The sequence below is a fragment of the Heteronotia binoei genome, chromosome 5 (assembly GCF_032191835.1).
Source record: "Heteronotia binoei isolate CCM8104 ecotype False Entrance Well chromosome 5, APGP_CSIRO_Hbin_v1, whole genome shotgun sequence".
Lineage (NCBI taxonomy): Eukaryota > Metazoa > Chordata > Lepidosauria > Squamata > Gekkonidae > Heteronotia > Heteronotia binoei.
The window spans coordinates 7,623,994-7,641,126 of record NC_083227.1 but is presented as its reverse complement, the minus strand read 5'-3'; the positions used below and the strand labels follow the sequence as shown (position 1 = coordinate 7,641,126).

Below are 17,133 nucleotides of genomic sequence, written 5' to 3'. Positions count from 1 at the left end.
CAATTTCATTGAATGCCCACGAGTTCATTGTATTGTAAGAAAGGAAGAAAAGTACTTCTTTCTCTACTTTCTCCATCCCATGCATAATCTTGCAAACCTCTATCATGTCACCCGGCAGTTGACGTTTCTCCAAGCTAAAGAGCCCCAAGCGTTTCAACCTTTCTTTATAGGGAAAGTATTCCAAACCTTTAATCATTCTAGTTGCCCTTTTCTGGACTTTTCCAATGCTATAATATCCTTTTTGAGGTGCAGTGACCAGAATTGTACATAGTATTCCAAATGAGACCGCACCATCGATATATACAGGGGCATTATGATACTGGCTGATTTGTTTTCAGTTCCCTTCCTAATAATTCCCAGAATGGCGTTGGCCTTTTTTATTGCAATCACACACTGCCTTGACATTTTCAGTGAGTTATCCACCACGACCTCAAGATCTCTCTCTTGGTCAGTCTCTGCCAGTTCACACCGCATCAACTTGTATTTGTAGTTGGGATTCTTGTGGGATAGGAAGGTAAAGGATCACGTGATTGGCGGGGTAAGGGGGTGCCTTGCAAGACCCCCAGGAGCCCGCTCTTCACAATTTCGCCCGGTCACCACCTGGTATTGACTAGTGGGTGAGTGGGTTTCTGGGTGGGTGGGAGGAAGGGGGAGGTGCCCCGCAGAGGCGGGCCGCCAGAGCCACAGGGAGAAAAGTGGTGGTGGGGCCAGGAAAAGGAGGGGCTATAAAGGTCTGAGGGGGTGGAGTTGGGTGGACTCCCCCATGCCTACGGGCCTGCTTGGGACAGATGCAATGTCATGTTGCTGTTGTATCTGGGTGAAAACCTAGATACGAAGTTAGCACACCAAGAGACAGTCTGAAAACTCACTCATATCACCCTCCGGTCTCCAAAATCGCTCAAGTCACGTGTGGTCCGATGTGTTGGTGATGTTTCATGCTATGTCATTTCCACACTTCCCTTTCCCCTTCCCCGCATAGCAAACCCAAGTCTCACAGAAGTCTGAAATACATTGGCAGTATTTATAATCCCTAAAGCTCATAGGTCCCTGGTGCTTCTCTTCTGCCTCTTCCAGAATTTATTACAAAATGTTTAAAAATGTGTTTAGTGTACATAGGGCAAGGTTTCACAATGCTGGGAAGGGTGTGTGTGTGAAGCAGGGAACAAACAAGCAAACACCCTCCCTCCCTCGTCTCAGGAACAGGCAGCGAGGAGATGCTGTTCAGCCGTTGTCTTTTCCAAGGTGTGGGAACAGTTGCTGCACCTCCAATCCAGGTAGGAGAGATGAGCAGGGGGGGCACAACCTGGGTCCCTCCTCCTTTCTCAGGGGAACTTTTGGTCCTTCAGTTTCTACAAGGGGTCCGTGAGAGAGATCCTTTGAATGCTCTTGCGTTTACCCATCCCAAGCCTTACTTTCTGTACCTTCCCAGACGACTCCCTTCCAGGGTGAGATCTCTAAAGAGGAGGGAATCTTCTTTTTCTTCCAGGGTCCCTTTTCCTTTGAGGAGGTGTCCGTCTCTTTCACGGAGGCAGAGTGGGCCCTGCTGGATCCAGGACAAAGAGCTCTGCACAGGGAAGTCATGCTGGAGAACTATGGGAATGTGACCTTTCTGGGTAAGAATCTTTCCTAGGTGCCAAATGTGCCAATGTGATGAGGGACAAATCAAAATATCCAACAGCTATACAGAGCCAGTTTGGTGTAGTGGTTAAGTGTGCAGACCCTTACCTAGGAGAACCAGGTTTGATTCCCCACTTCTCCACTTGCAGCTGCTGGAATGGCTTTGGGTCAGTCGTAGCTCCCACAGAGCTGTCCTTGAAAAGGCAGCTTTCTGAGAGAGCGTTCTCAGCCCCACCCACCTCACAGGGTGTCTGTTGTGGGGGAGGAAGGGAAAGGAGATTGTAGGCTGCTCTGAACCTCTGTCCTTGAAAGGGCAGCTGCTGTGAGAGCCCTCTCCAGCCCCACCCACCTCACAGGGTGTCTGTTGTGGGGGAGGAAGGGAAAGGGGATTGTAGGCCGCTCTGAGCCTCTGTCCTTGAAAGGGCAGCTGCTGTGAGAGCCCTCTCAGCCCCACCCACCTCACAGGGTGTCTGTTGTGGGGGAGGAAGGGAAAGGAGATTGTAGGCTGCTCTGAAATTCAGAGTGAAGGGGAAGGTTCTGTTTTGAGGCCTGTCCTGTTACTTGGCTGCCTGGCAAAGCATCTGCTTGGCATGCAGAAGGTCCCCGGTTCAATCACCAGCATTTCCAGTGAAAAGTATTAAGTAGGAGTGGATGTGAAATACCTCTGCCAGAGACCCTCGAGAGTTGATGCTGGACTGCCTAGACGACACTGACTTCTATGAACTAAGGATCAGATTCAGTGTAAGATAGCTTCATGTGCTCATGTGTGTGTTCTTGCCCAGGAGCAACAGAGTCCTGTGTTGTGGTCATCCCCCAAGCCAGAGAAGGTGTCGTGGCCTAAGAAAGTGGACGAGAGGCCCTCAAATACACTCTGGATGGGGCCAGAACCCCATTTCTCTGTAGCCAACCTTACCAAAACACCCTTCCCCTTGGTTGGGATTTCCAACATCTGCTCTGTCTTTGATCTGGAAACGATCCTGTCTAGAACTGAAGCCTGGATCACTCTGGGTGTTTACTCTTTGTACCTGAGGAACACTCAGTTCAGTGAATCCACAAGGAGAGTGCACACAAGTCAGGCAGAACACTTTTAAGATGTATAGAGGATGATGTGGAATTGTTTTCTGTGGCCCCAGAAGGTAGGGCCAGAACCGATGGATTGAAATTAAATCAAAAGAGTTTCCGGCTCAACATTAGGAAGAACTTCCTGACCGTTAGAGCGGTTCCTCAGTGGAACAGGCTTCCTCGGGAGGTGGTGGGCTCTCCTTCCTTGGAGGTTTTTAAACAGAGGCTAGATGGCCATCTGACAGCAATGAGGATCCTGTGAATTTAGGGGGAGGTGTTTGTGAGTTTCCTGCATTGTGCAGGGGGTTAGACTAGATGATCCATGCTCTAGAGTCGGTAGCAGCAAATTAGAGCATGCATGGATCCATGTTGTAAGGAGTAGAGCTGTGGCTCCATGTAATGGCAGGAGAAAGAGGCTGAGGAAGAACTATTGAAACCTTGAGGAGTCCTTTTAAAAGCAGTTCCTTATTCTCTCTGTACCATCACGAGTAGAACACTAAGAATTTAAAGACTTCACCCACATCTTAATTTAAGAGGCTATCATTCTTTGTGACTGTTGAGAGACTTTGTGGGGAAAAATTCAAAAATGTTCAGTGTTCCTTAGTTTTGTTTTTGTTTTACTTCACTAAAAACGCATATTTACCCGCTTTGTGTGAAACTTTTATTGCTTCCGATGGTTATCTTGTATTGCTTTTCACCAAAAGAATGGCTGGAAAGTTTCTCAAGGGATCCCATGAGTATATATACTTCCCAAATCAGCTGGCTGAGAATGAGTATCCTTCATGTTTATATCAGACCATGAACAGCCAGGGTGGAATTTCTGATTCACTTTGTAGATTTTTCTGAGGAACGGGGAAGGGGTTGAAATGTGGAAGTTCAGAAACTCCTCCTTGGCAAGGGGTGAAGTATGTTTAAATACTTGATATTCTGGGGGAATGGTGAATGTGTGTTTAAGATCAGTAAAGCTGGATGAGGCTAAAGGGCCATGAAGCCTTTTCTACTGCAGTCACATAAACTCCTTCATACCTTACCAGCCCGCTGAGGTGCTAACAGGATTTTGCTATTTTTTTCCAGCCAAGAATAATCAAAGGAAAGAAGAGGGTGAGGAACTTCATCAACAAATGCCAGATAGTGTTAAAAATGAAGATCGCGAAAATAAATTCAGTAATAACGGCACTCTTCAACAGCACAAAAGAACCCACACAGGGGAAAAACCTTTTGAATGCTCAGAGTGTGGAAAGAGATTCCGTCATAGTGGCAGTCTTCAACAGCACCAAAGAACACACACAGGGGAGAAACCTTTTGAATGTTCAGAGTGTGGAAAGAGATTCAGAGATAATGGAACTCTTCAACAGCACCAAAGAACCCACACAGGGGAGAAACCTTATGAATGCTCAGAGTGTAGAAAGAGATTCAGGCGGGGTGGCCATCTTCAAGAGCACCAAAGAACCCACACAGGGGAGAAACCTTTCGAATGCTCAGAGTGTGGGAATAGATTCAGTCGGAGTAGCACTCTTCAGCAGCACCAGAGAATCCACACAGGGGAGAAACCTTTTGAATGCTCAGAGTGTGGAAAGAGAGTCACTACAAGTGGCCAACTTCAACAGCACCAAAGAATACACACAGGGGAGAAACCTTTTGAATGTTCAGTGTGTGGAAAGAGATTCAGAGATAATGGAACTCTTCAACAGCACCAAAGAACCCACACAGGGGAGAAACCTTATGAATGCTCAGAGTGTAGAAAGAGATTCAGGCGGGGTGGCCATCTTCAAGAGCACCAAAGAACCCACACAGGGGAGAAACCTTTCGAATGCTCAGAGTGTGGGAATAGATTCAGTCGGAGTAGCACTCTTCAGCAGCACCAGAGAATCCACACAGGGGAGAAACCTTTTGAATGCTCAGAGTGTGGAAAGAGAGTCACTACAAGTGGCCAACTTCAACGACACCAAGGAACCCACAGGGGGGAGAAACCTTTTGAATGTTTAGAGTGTGGAAATACATTCAGTAGATGTGATGATCTTCGGAAGCACCAAAGAACCCACACAGGGGAGAAACCTTTTGACTGCTCAGAGTGTGGAAAGAGATTCAGTACATGTGGTGATCTTCGGAAGCACCAAAGAACTCACACAGGGGAGAAACCTTTTGAATGCTCACAGTGTGGGAAAAGATTCAGTCAGAGTGGCAGTCTTCAACAGCACCAAAGAACCCACACAGGGGAGAAACCTTTTGAATGCTCAGAGTGTGGAAAGAGATTCAGTACAGGTGGCGATCTTCAGAAGCACCAAAGAACCCACACAGGGGAGAAGCCTTTTGAATGCTTAGAGTGTGGAAAGAGATTCAGTCGGAGTGGCCATCTTCAACAGCACAAAAGAACCCATACAGGGGAGAAACCTTTTGAATGCTTAGAGTGTGGAAAGAGATTCAGTCATAGTGGCAATCTTCAACAGCACCTAAGAACCCACACAGGAGTGAAACCTTTTGAATGCGCAGAGTATGGAACAAGGTTCAGTTATAGAGAACTCTTCAAAAGCGCCATATAACCCACAGAGGGGAGAAACCTTCAAATGATCAGAGTGTGGAAAGAGATTTACTCGGAATGGCCATCTTCAACAACACAAAAGAACCCACACAGGGGAGTAACCTTTTGAATGCTCAGAGTGTGGAAAGAGATTCAGTACAAGTGGCCAACTTCAACAGCACCAAAGAATCCACAGAGGGGAGAAAGCTTTTGAATGCTCAGTGTGGAAAGAGATTCAGTCAGAGTGGCAGTCATCCAGTGTCTCAAATAACACACACAGGGGAGAAATCTTTTGAATGCTCAGAGTGTGGAAATTGATTCAGTGAGAGTAACACTGTTCAGTGGCATTGCAGAATCCACACACTGGGGAGATGTTTTGAATGCTGAGAGTTTGGAAAGAGAGTCACTCAGATTAGAATTCTTCAATAGCATCAAAGAGCCCACATAGGAGACAAACCTTTTGAATGCTTAGAGTGTGAAATGAAACTCAGTACTAGTGGCAGTCTTCAAAACCAGCTGAGAACCCACATGGGGGAGAAACTCATCTCCAGAGATGCTCACATGGCGTGGCGACATGACAGAGGAGGCCAAACCACCCTCTAATCGAGCTCGCTGACTTCCCATCCTCCTTTTCTGCAGCGGTTCTTGTGTAGAATGAGGGTTTAGGGGAGGAGGCGACGGTACAGGCACCAGAAGAGCCACTTACTAACCTTGATCGAGGCAGCTCGACGGTATTGCTGTTGTTAGACCTATCGGCCGCATTCGATATGGTCGATCATCAGCTGCTGACCCGCCGCCTCACCAACGTAGGAATTCGGGGGCTAGCCTTACAGTGGCTTTCCTCCTTCCTTGAAGGTCGGGGACAAAGGGTGGCGGTTGGAGGAGAGATGTCCCAGAGACGCCTACTTAATTGTGGGGTGCCTCAAGGGGCAGTTCTCTCCCCAATGTTGTTTAATATCTTTATGCACCCCCTTGCCCAGATTGCCCGGAGACATGGGCTGGGTTGCCATCAGTACGCTGATGACACTCAGCTCTATCTATTGATGGGCGGCCGGACCGCCGACACCCCTATAAATTTGGACCGGGCGTTGCAAGCCGTGGTGGGCTGGATTAAGCTGAGTGGGCTGAAGCTGAATCCAGCGAAGACAGAGGTCCTTTGCGTGGGTTGCGGCGAGCTGCGGGGGGAGATTCCCCTACCGGTCTTTGACGGTGCGTCACTGATACCAGTGCGCAGGGTCAAGAGCCTGGGAGTGCTACTGGAGCCCTCCCTGACAATGGAGGCACAGATAGCAGCCACTGCTAAATCCGCCTTCTTCCATCTTAGAAGGGCGAGGCAGTTGGCCCCCTTCCTAGAACATATCGACCTAGCAACAGTGATCCATGCAACGGTCACCTCGAGATTAGACTACTGTAATGCCCTCTACATGGGGCTGCCCTTGTGCCGAACTCGGAAGTTGCAGCTAGTGCAGAATGCGGCGGCCAGGCTGCTAGTGGGACTACCTCGGTGGGAACACGTGCGGCCTGGGCTGAGGGAGCTGCACTGGCTTCCAATTGTATTCCGAGTTCGCTACAAGGTGCTGGTTATTACCTTTAAAGCCCTATATGGCTGAGGACCTGCCTACCTTAGGGACCGCCTCTCTCCACATGTTCCCCAGAGAGCACTGAGATCCAGCTCCCAAAGTCTTTTAAAAATCCCTGGACCAAAGGAGGCCAAACAGAAAGTAACGAGAGAGCAGGCCTTCTCGGTAATGGCTCCCCACTGGTGGAATCAGCTACCGGAGGAGGTGCGAGCCCTGCAGGACTTTAACCAGTTCTGCAGGGCTTGCAAAACCACCCTCTTCCAACAAGCCTATAAGGAACCCTGAAAATGACATCTAGCCATCTGGATACACACCTTATTGAATGTAGCACCTTTAATTTACTGTTGTTTTTAAAAAAATTATGTAACTGTTTTAATTGTATTTATTAACTGTATTTTATAATTGACTTGTATAATAATCATGGTACATACCATGTCTTGTTAGCCGCCCTGAGCCTGCTTCGGCGGGGAGGGCGGGATATAAATAAAATGTATTATTATTATTATTATTATTATTATTATTATTATTATTATTATTGATGGATGGAGGCCAAGCTGGGAGGCAGCAGGTGGGGGGGAGCACCAAGAAGGGGTCAGAGCCCCCAAGTGATGCGAGAAGCCAGGAGATGGGAACTTGGGAGACTTCAAGCCTGGGGCTTGGGGACGCCATCTTCCTTCAGAGAGGCATCCCCAAGGTTTGTAGGCCAACTGGATCTGGCAGAGAAGGCGGCTGTGTGGGGCCAACAACTCCGCCATGCTAGAGTCTTCCAGGCAGGTATGCCCCACCCTGAGGGTGGGGTCCTGCGGGCTCCAAGGGAACAGTCTTCCCTGGGCCCAGGTGTGGTCATGAAGGACAGGAGAAGAATACAAGGGTGGAGAAAGGACTGTGCAGAAAGGGGAATGGAGAGGATAAAGAGGGGAGCTCCAACAGAAGACCGAGGATAGCAACCAGCTATGGAGAGCCAAGTTGGCAGCATGCTGGTTGAGTGGGGAAGAGGACATGGGTGAGAAAAGCCCTATGTCCTCCCTAGTCTGAGGCCAAGGAGACTCCTTGCGAACACCAGGTGCCATGGCAGAAGGTGCCACAACCTCAAGTGAGTAAGTCAGGCATGGCACCCTGAGAGTTAGAGCAACCATTCTAAACTGCATCGAAGAACCCACATGGCAGAAAGTGTGTGTTGTTTTATTTAATGCTCAGAGTATGGAAAGAGACTGAGTGAGAGTAACTGTCTTCAATTGCATCGAAACACTCCCCACAGGGAAGAAACAGTCGAGTGCTCAGAGTATAGAAAGAGATTCAGTCAGTGCGACAGTCTGATCTCTCCTTTAGCACTGACATGTCTCCATCCCTCACCCCAACTCAAGGAGAGGAACTTGATCAAGGCTCAGTGTGTGGGAAGAGCCTGAGGCACAAACCTGACTTTCATGTTCCTCTGAGAATCCATAAAAGGATGAAACTTTCCTATTGTTGGTTCTAGAAGCTTAGAATAACAGAGTTGGAAGGGACTTCCAGGGTCATCTAGTCCAACCACCTGCATAGTGCAGGAACTTCTGATGAGGTTCTTTAAAGGGCCTGGCATTGGAGGTTCAGAAAGGCAGAGAATGTAGCTACACAAAGAAGGGCTTCTTTAGCGCTTGCCCTCCTCTGTGAAACTCGCTACTTTGGTTTATCTGCCAATTGCAACCTTACCCCCCACAACAAACACCATGTGAGGTAGGTAGGACTGAGAGAGCTCTTACGGCAGCTGTCCTTTCAAGGACAACTCCTGTGAGAGCTATGGCTGACCCAAGACCATTCTAGCAGCTGCAAGTGGATGAGTGGGGAATCAAACCCTGTTCTGCCAGATAAGAGTCCGTGCAGTTAACCACTACACCAAATTGGCTCATCCCATAATGCCTCTATTAAAGGTCCAAACAGTTGCCCCCCCCCCCCCCAGATTAAGCATTTATTAATCAGAGAACACAAAACTCAGCTAAGGAAGAGTCACAGCTCATTAAATATATTGCTTGTATGAGATAAATTAGACTTTGTGTTTTCTGTGCTCTTTGGGCACTTTGAACTCTCCTCAACTGCGATTGAATGGGTTGAAAATTTAGATATTTGTATTTAGGGAGATTTCTCAGTCCCGCTTCAGTATATATTTGATATTATGTTTCCTTTGTGTAACTCTTTGTTGTTCAGTTGCACAGTCGAGTCCGACTCTTTGCAACCCCATGGATGCCAGGCCCTCCTGTCTTTCATCATCCTCCGAAGTCTGCTCAAATTCATGTTAGTTACATCAGTAACACTGTCCAGCCATCTCATCTTTTGCCGTCCCCTTCTTCTTTTGCCTTCTGTCTTTCCCAGCATCAGGGAATTCTCCAGGGAGTGCTCCCTTCTCATTTGGTGGCCAAAGTATTTGAGCTTCAGTTTCAGCATCTGACCTTCCAGGGAACAGGCTGGGTTGATTTCTCTTAGGACTTACTGATTTGATCTTCTTGCAGTCCAAGGGACTCTCAAGATTCTTCTCCAGCACCACAGCTTGAAAGCATGTATTCTTCTGCGCTCTGCCTTCCTTATGGTCCAATTCTTACAGCTATACATTACTAATGGGAATACCATCGCTTTGACTATACGGACTTTTGTTGGTAGGGTAACTCTGTAATTCTGTCATACCATAAATAGCTATCATAATGTGCTTTGTGAGAGTTTTTAAAAACTGAGTTGGACTTCGTTAAATGTGTCAAAGGGTAGTGCGGCATGACTTTTTTCAATTGTATATAAACTTTTAAATAAGAAATTCTCTCCCAGACGCTTGAGATTTGCATCTTGGGCCATGACTGATTCTCGAGAGTGAACCCAGTCTAATTTTGCCCTCATTCGTGATGTGAGTCAGTTAAGTTCAAGAGCCAGAGTGCTGGGTTATGGCTTGATAGGTCTGGGTTCAAATCCACAGTAGGCCTGAGAGCTCTTGGGATGCCTTTTAGCCTGTGACATCTTCAGGCGAATTCACCTTGCAAGATAATTGTAAAGCTGAAATCTTTGTGGAGGAGGTGTCTTCAAAGAGATGTGTCTCAGGACTTCCATACGTATTTACTCACTAGTGGGAACCCACAAGGAGGACTCGTGGGATGCATCTTGTTTCTTCCTCCTCCACTATTTCATATTTCCCTTTCCTGAAAGACTCCACTGCACCTTTGCATTTAATTCCAGGATTGCTAACCAGTGGTAGAACGCAGCTTTAACGCCGCATGAGAGAACCTCTTGAGAAACTGATTTACTGTATTTTGTGCCTACAATGAATTGAGCACTGGGTGAGTTAATGTTAATTGAACATCAAAGATTTCAGGTTTTCACGGCTGGCATTATCATTAGGGTTTGTAGAATCTTTCGGGCTCAAGTGCTGTGTTCTACTGGAGAAAATTTTTCTTCCAGATGTTTTGTTCTCAGCTGTGGAGAACATCCTCGGTGGCGTTGCAGCCAGAGCAGGCGTTCTGACTTCTTGGCTGCTGTGCATTGAGTGAGGCCAGGGCTGCTGGAGAGCTGCTGTTTCTAGGCTGGAGGGGGTGTGGTGAGAGGGCAATTGGTTTGTGAATGTACCCATTGTTTGGTGGGGCTTCCTGGAAGGGTGGTGAACAATTACAATTCAACAATTACTCTTAATTAAGAAGAAAAAGATATTGAATTTATATCCTGCCCTCCACTCCTGCAAGTGGAGGAGCGGGGAATCAAACCCAGTTCTCCCAGATAAAAGAGTCCGCACACTTAACCACTACACCAAACTGGCTCTCCATTAGAGCTATGGCTGACCCAAGGCCATTCCAGCAGGTGCAAGTGGAGGAGTGGGGAATCAAACCCAGTTCTCCCAGATAAGAATCCTCACATTTCACCACTACACCAAACTGGCTCTCCTGAGACCTGAGTCTGAGTGATGTACTGTAAATATTTGTATATTAAATATATTTAGTTCCAGAATAATCAAGTAATTTGTCAGATGAAGGAAGCTACTGAAACACACCTATTTTTACCGGAAGCATGTCACTTTTACTTTTATTCCTGAAAGAATTGCTAGCCCCTTTTGAACACTTCACTATTAAGGATTAATTTCCAAATTGCTAGTGGACTCTGTGTGAGCGTTATTTCAACATATAATATTGCGAATGTTCATCTTATATATGTAAAGCATATTGTTAAATCTTTGTGATACGTTATAACATGAATGTATGTCAAGTCGTGCTACGTTCTTTATTAATCGTATAAATTGATTCTTGAAAGCAACAACGGTGTTTAGAATGTTCTAGGAATAGTGCAGACTAAATAATAACCCTACACGGTTATCTCCAGGTCCTCAAGCTCACCGTGTTCCTTGCCCTTATTTGCCAAACCTCCCTGAAGGTTGGCAATCCCCTCCCAATTGCGGCAAGAACCCCATGATAGCCTTCTTCCCCCAAGTCCTCCTCCTTGGTTGCCCTCTGCCTTTCACAGCCTTCCTTCCCTTCCTCCTGGGTCTCTGGCCAAGGCCCTGCTGGGGCACAAACTCAGGCAAATCATTGCCAGCAAAACTGGACTCTACCCCGGCCCCGCCACCAAAAAAACCCCAACTTAGGCTGGGTTTCTGTCATTTAATTTAATTTCATTTAATTTTTAAATTTATACCCCACCCTATTCCACAAGCCTAGTGCGGCCTAGAAAGCAGGAAGAAGCCTGCCTAAGAGTAGATACAGGGACCTACATCTCCCAGGATCCCTTCTGTCCCTCTGATTGGTTGAATTTTGGAGGGAAAACGAGTCCAGAGGAGGTGGGACCTTGGAGGAAAGCATAAATATCATTAGGGTTTGTAGAATCTTTCGGGATCAAGTGCCGTGTTCTACTGGAGAAAGTTTTCCTTCCAGACGCTTCGTTCTCAGCTGCGGAGAACATCCTCAGTGGCGTTGCAGCTGGAGCAGGCGCTCAGACCTTCTTGGCTGCTGTGCATCTCAATGCACATCTCAATGCACAGCAATGCACAGCAGCCAAGAAGGTCTGAGCGCCTGCTCCGGCTGCAACGCCACTGAGGATGTTCTCCGCAGCTGAGAACGAAACGTCTGGAAGGAAAACTTTCTCCAGTAGAACACGGCACTTGATCCCGAAAGATTCTACAAACCCTAATGATGTTACCAGCCGTGAAAACCTGAAATCTTTGAAAGCATAAATAGGCTTGACTGGGAAGGAGGTTGGTGTTCTCTGGGAAAGGCTGCAGGAAGGAAGGCAGCCGGAGAGATCCCTCACCTAAGGAGTGAGTTTTGGTATTAAGGAAGGGAACGTTTAGCAAGTCACATGAGGGCCATTCTTTTTGTTTTGCACCATTTTTACTGTATATAGATTCATTATTAGGGTTTGTAGAATCTTTCGGGCTCAAGGGCCGTGCTCTCTTTTCCCCACTACTGAGACTCTTGAGTGGAGGGCGGAATATAAATCCAATGTCGTCGTCTTCATCTTCTTGGGCCACATCCTGCCTGAAGTCCTTGCACACTTTTGCCCGCTGACCTAGAGCACCTCCTCCAGAGTCTCTCTGCAAAAAATCCCATCCTGGTACTCTAGCTAGGAGGTCCGCAATGTATGAAAGAGCCACATGTGGCTCCAGAGCTACAGTTTGGCCACCCGTGCCTTAGACTGAAGCACAGAATAGCCACAAGACTCTTCCCACGAACCCGCCCCCCCCCCCCGAATTTCCCTCCAGGACGCTGCAGGCTTCCAGGGTTTCCTTCTCCCCATGAACGAGCCACCCCCTTCCTAGGGAAGTCTCGGACCATCACGTGTGGAGGAGTGCCATGATCGAATGGCATTCCCCTTCTGTACACCTGTTCCCTCTCTGTGCCTGAACCTACGGCGGGGGCTCATTCCTTGCTGCACATCATTGCCTGCCCCCCCCCCACTGTCCTCTGAGCTCTGCTATCCAAACAAGAAGAAGAAGAAGAAGAAATTGGATTTATATCCCGCCCTCCACTCCAAAGAGTCTCAGAGCGGCTCACAAGCTCCTTTATCTTCCTCCCTTGCAACAGACACCCTGTGAGCTGGGTGGGGCTGGAGAGGGCTCTCACAGCAGCTGCCCTTTCAAGGACAGAAACTCAGAGTGGCCTACAATCTCCTACATCTCCCCCCACAACGGACACCCTGTGAGGTGGGTGGGGCTGAGAGGGCTCTCACAGCAGCTGCCCTTTCAAGGACAGAGACTCAGAGTGGTCTACAATCTCCTACATCTTCTCCCCCCACAACGGACACTCTGTGAGGTGGTTGGGGCTAAGAGGGCTCCCACAGCAGCTGCCCTTTCAAGGACAGAGACTCAGAGTGGCCTACAATCTCCTACATCTTCTCCCCCCACAACGGACACCCTGTGAGGTGGGTGGGGTTGAGAGGGCTCCCACAGCAGCTGCCCTTTCAAGGACAGCTTCTACAAGAGCTCTGGCTGACCCAAGGCCATGCTGGCAGGTGCAAGTGGAGGAGTAGGGAATCAAACCCAGTTCTCCCAGATAAGAGTCTGCACACTTAACCACTATACCAAACTGGCTCTCCAAAATGGGAACGTGAAGGTCAGGGAGGCACCAGAAGTGGACACTGAAACTGGAAAGGGGAGAAGGGCAGGATTGATAATTGACAAGAAAGGAGGTGGCTCACATCGGCCTCATGAATTTGTAAGGAAGCGGAGGGGCTGAGAGACAGGATAATGACTGTGGTGACAGCTACACCTCTTTAAGAAATATTAATTAAAACGTATTTATTTTGACTCTCCGGTTTGCTATTTCAACGGCAGGGCACTGACTCTACTCCGGGAACCTGCCATTCCACTCTAGGGGCAGTCCTCTCAATCCCAGAGCACTGGTTCATGTACCTTGGGACCATCATTCCACTCTCAGACCAGTCATTGTAATCCCAGAACACTGATTCGCTTCCAAGAGACTGTCATTCTACTCGGTGTTTGTGTTTTTTTGTGTGTGTGTCATTCCTGTTCCAAAAGGCTTCTGCAACTCCACAGGCTGTCATTCCACTCTGATGGCTGTTATCCCATAACATATCTCCTACCACCAGGGACTGTCATTCCCACACGGGTGGTAACCATTCCAGCCTCAGAAGACTCCTCCTATTGCCTGGGCCTGTCATTCCACTCTGGGGCCTGGTATTGAAGACTGAAGAAGACTGCAGATAAATATCACACCCTTTTCTCTGAATCAAAGTCTCGCTTACAATCGCCTTTCTCTTCTTCCCCCAAAACAGACACCCTGTGAGGTGGCTGGGGCTGAGAGAGACCTTACAGCAGCTGCCCTTTCAAGGACAACCTCTGAGAGAGTGATAGCTGACCCAAGGCCATTCTAGCAGCTGCAAGAGGAGGAGTGGGGAATCAAACCCAGTTCTCCCAGATAAGAGTCCACACGCTCTCAGAACAGCCTGTGAATTTAGGGGGAGTTATTTGTGAGTTTCCTGCATTGTGCAAGGGGTTGGACTAGATGACCCTGGAGGTACCTTCCAACTCTATGATTCTATGATACTTAACCACTACACCAAACTGGCTTTCCCAGTCCCAGAACACTTCTGCTACTTCTAGGGACTGTCATTCAACTGTGGGGCCTGTCATTCCAGCCCCAGACCACTCATGCTACGCTCAGGGGTTGTCATTCCAGTCCCAGGCTGCTTCTACTACTTCCAAGGTTAGTCATTCCACTCTGGGGCCTGTCATTCCAGTCCCAGAATGCTATCCCCAGGGACTGTCCTTTCAGTTCCAGAACATTCTGCTACTCCCAGACACAGTCATTCCACTCTGGGGCCTATCATTGCAGTCCAAGAATACATCTCCTACTGCTAGGGACCATCATTCCAGTCCCAGAACAGTTCTGCTACACCCAAGAATGTTATTCCACTCTTTGGCCTATCATCCCAGTCCCAGAATACTTCTGCTAATTCCAAGGACTGTCATTCCACTCTGGATCTTGATCCCTGAAAGCAACCCTGTCAAGGACTCCAAGCCTGGTCACTGCATCACTAAGGATCAGACATCGGATTCAGCAGGAGCTCACAGGAGCACAGCTCCTGAACCTTTCTGAGGGTTCCCCCTCCTCCTCTCTACCTTGTCCATTGAATAGTAGGTGCAGCTGCATAACAATTCCTGGATGAACTCCACCACCTATTTTTCTATAAGACGACCCCTGTCAAGGATAGATGTTCACAACATATAGATGTTCACAACAAACCAGACCTCAGCAAAATAGAGAAGGTTTATTAAATAAGAACATAAGAGAAGCCATGTTGGATCAGACCAATGGCCCATCCAGTCCAACACTCTGTGTGTCACACAATGGCCAATATATATTTATATATATATATATATACACACACACACACACACACACTGTGGTAATAGCCACTGATGGACCTCTGCTCCATATTTTTATCCAATCTCCTCTTGAAGCTGGCTATGCTTGTAGCCACCACCACCTCCTGTGGCAGTGAATTCCACATGTTAATCACCCTTTGGATGAAGAAGTACTTCCTTTTATCCGTTTTAACCTGACTACTCAGCAATTTCATTGAATGCCCACGAGTTCTTGTATTGTGAGAAAGAGAGAAAAGTACTTCTTTCTCTACTTTTTCCATCCCATCCATAATCTTGCAAACCTCTATCATGTCACCCCGCAGTCGACGTTTCTCCAAACTAAAGAGCCCCAAGTGTTTTAACCTTTCTTCATAGGGATGAACCTTTCTTCATCATTCTAGTTGCCCTTTTCTGGACTTTTTCCAATGCTATAATATCCGTTTTGAGGTGCGGTGACCAGAATTGTACACTGTATTCCAAATGAGACCGCACCATCGATCTATACAAGGGCATTATGATACTGGCTGATTTGTTTTCAATTCCCTTCCTAATAATTCCCAGCATGGCGTTGGGCTTTTTTTATTGTAACCGCACACTGTCTTGACATTTTCAGTGAGTTATACTTGAAGAACAAGCTTGATGTGAGCCAAAACAATCTCTGTAGTCTTGCAGCATAAAACAAGAAAGCTAACTTTTCTATCTAATATGTTGATTCCTTGTGTCAGACAGCAGAGTCTTAAAAGTCTCAGAGTAGAGACCTAAGCAGTTTCTACACAGCTGTTCATTGTAACAAGGCCTTAGCATAGTCCGGGCAGTTTAGCAAAATCATGAACATGCCTTCTCTCTGGTCTCTAGATCAATTATAGTCTCAAACCATCAAGGCGTCAGGGGATGTTCCGAATCCAACCAGGGCGCGTGCTCACCGGAACCTTCTAGAAAATTATGACGTCCATCCTGCTTCCCCTCACCCCAGCTTTACTAAGTATCAGAGCTCTCGCTCATAAGAGAAATCTTATCAATAACTGAAAAGGGCTCCAATGCGAGTGGGAACCGTATTAAACAGAAAATTTCATACAGAAGAAAATATCAGCTTCGGTGTCTGTGAGCCATCAAAGAATTCTCACTGGAAAGAGCTCTAGTGACTGGAAAGAAATTCCGTCTAAGAATGTGACTTACTACGAGATTTAGGCTATGAGGACACTTCCAATTTTATTCTACAACAAACAATTCATGCAGGAGAGAAACATTAAACATCTCTGGAGTGAGGAAGGGAGATTTATTAAGCCCATAGATCTATAAGGGCCCTGTATGGAGCGGCCTCATTTGGAAGACAGTTCTCAATTGCCGTATCTCAAAAAGGACACTGCAGAGGTAGAAAAGTACAGAAGAGAGCAACCAAGATATTCAAGGGGTTGCAGAAACTTTCCAATGAGGAAAGGCGGAAGAGTTGGGGACTGTTCAGTTTAGAAAACAGATGAATAAAGGGGGACATGATTGACGTTTATAAAATTATGCATGGGATGGAGAGAGTTGAAAAAGAGAACTCCCCCCCCCCTCTCAAATTACTAGAACTTGAGGGCATCTAATTAAGCTGAGAGGCAGTAGATTTAGGATTCAGGCAGTAGATTCAGTCCGTTTTAACCTGACTGCTCAGCAATTTCATTGAATGCCCACGAGTTCACAATACAAGAACTCGTGGGCATTCAATGAAATTGCTGAGCAGTCAGGTTAAAATGAATAAAAGGAAGTCCTTCTTCACCCAAAGGGTGATTAACATGTGGAATTCACTGCCACAGGAGGTGGGGGCGGCTACAAGCATAGCCAGCTTCAAGAGGGGATTGGATAAAAATATGGAACAGAGGTCCATCAGTGGCTATTAGCCACAGTATATATATGTGTGTGCGTGTGTGTGTATACACACACACACATATATTGGCCACTGTATGACACAGGGTGTTGAACTGGATGGGCCATTGGCCTGATCCAACATGGCTTCTCTTATGTTCTTATGTAACACAGAGTGTTGGACTGGA

The 17,133-nt window shown here is 47.3% G+C and overlaps 2 protein-coding genes across 2 annotated transcripts in view; both read left to right on the top strand.

The window, feature by feature from the left end:
- The window catches only part of LOC132572129 (zinc finger protein OZF-like), a 1,123,325-nt gene that overhangs the window by 29,982 nt on the left and 1,076,210 nt on the right, over positions 1-17,133 (top strand). The window lies entirely within an intron of this gene.
- Positions 3,801-5,219, top strand: LOC132570935 (zinc finger protein 135-like). The gene has a single exon (XM_060237571.1). The coding sequence runs from the start codon at positions 3,801-3,803 to the stop codon at positions 5,217-5,219; it is 1,419 nt and encodes a 472-aa protein (XP_060093554.1).

What these genes read in the sequence shown, in the direction of transcription:
- LOC132570935 (XM_060237571.1), top strand. Translation starts at nt 3,801, where the DNA reads ATGCCAGATAGTGTTAAAAATGAAGATCGCGAAAATAAATTCAGTAAT.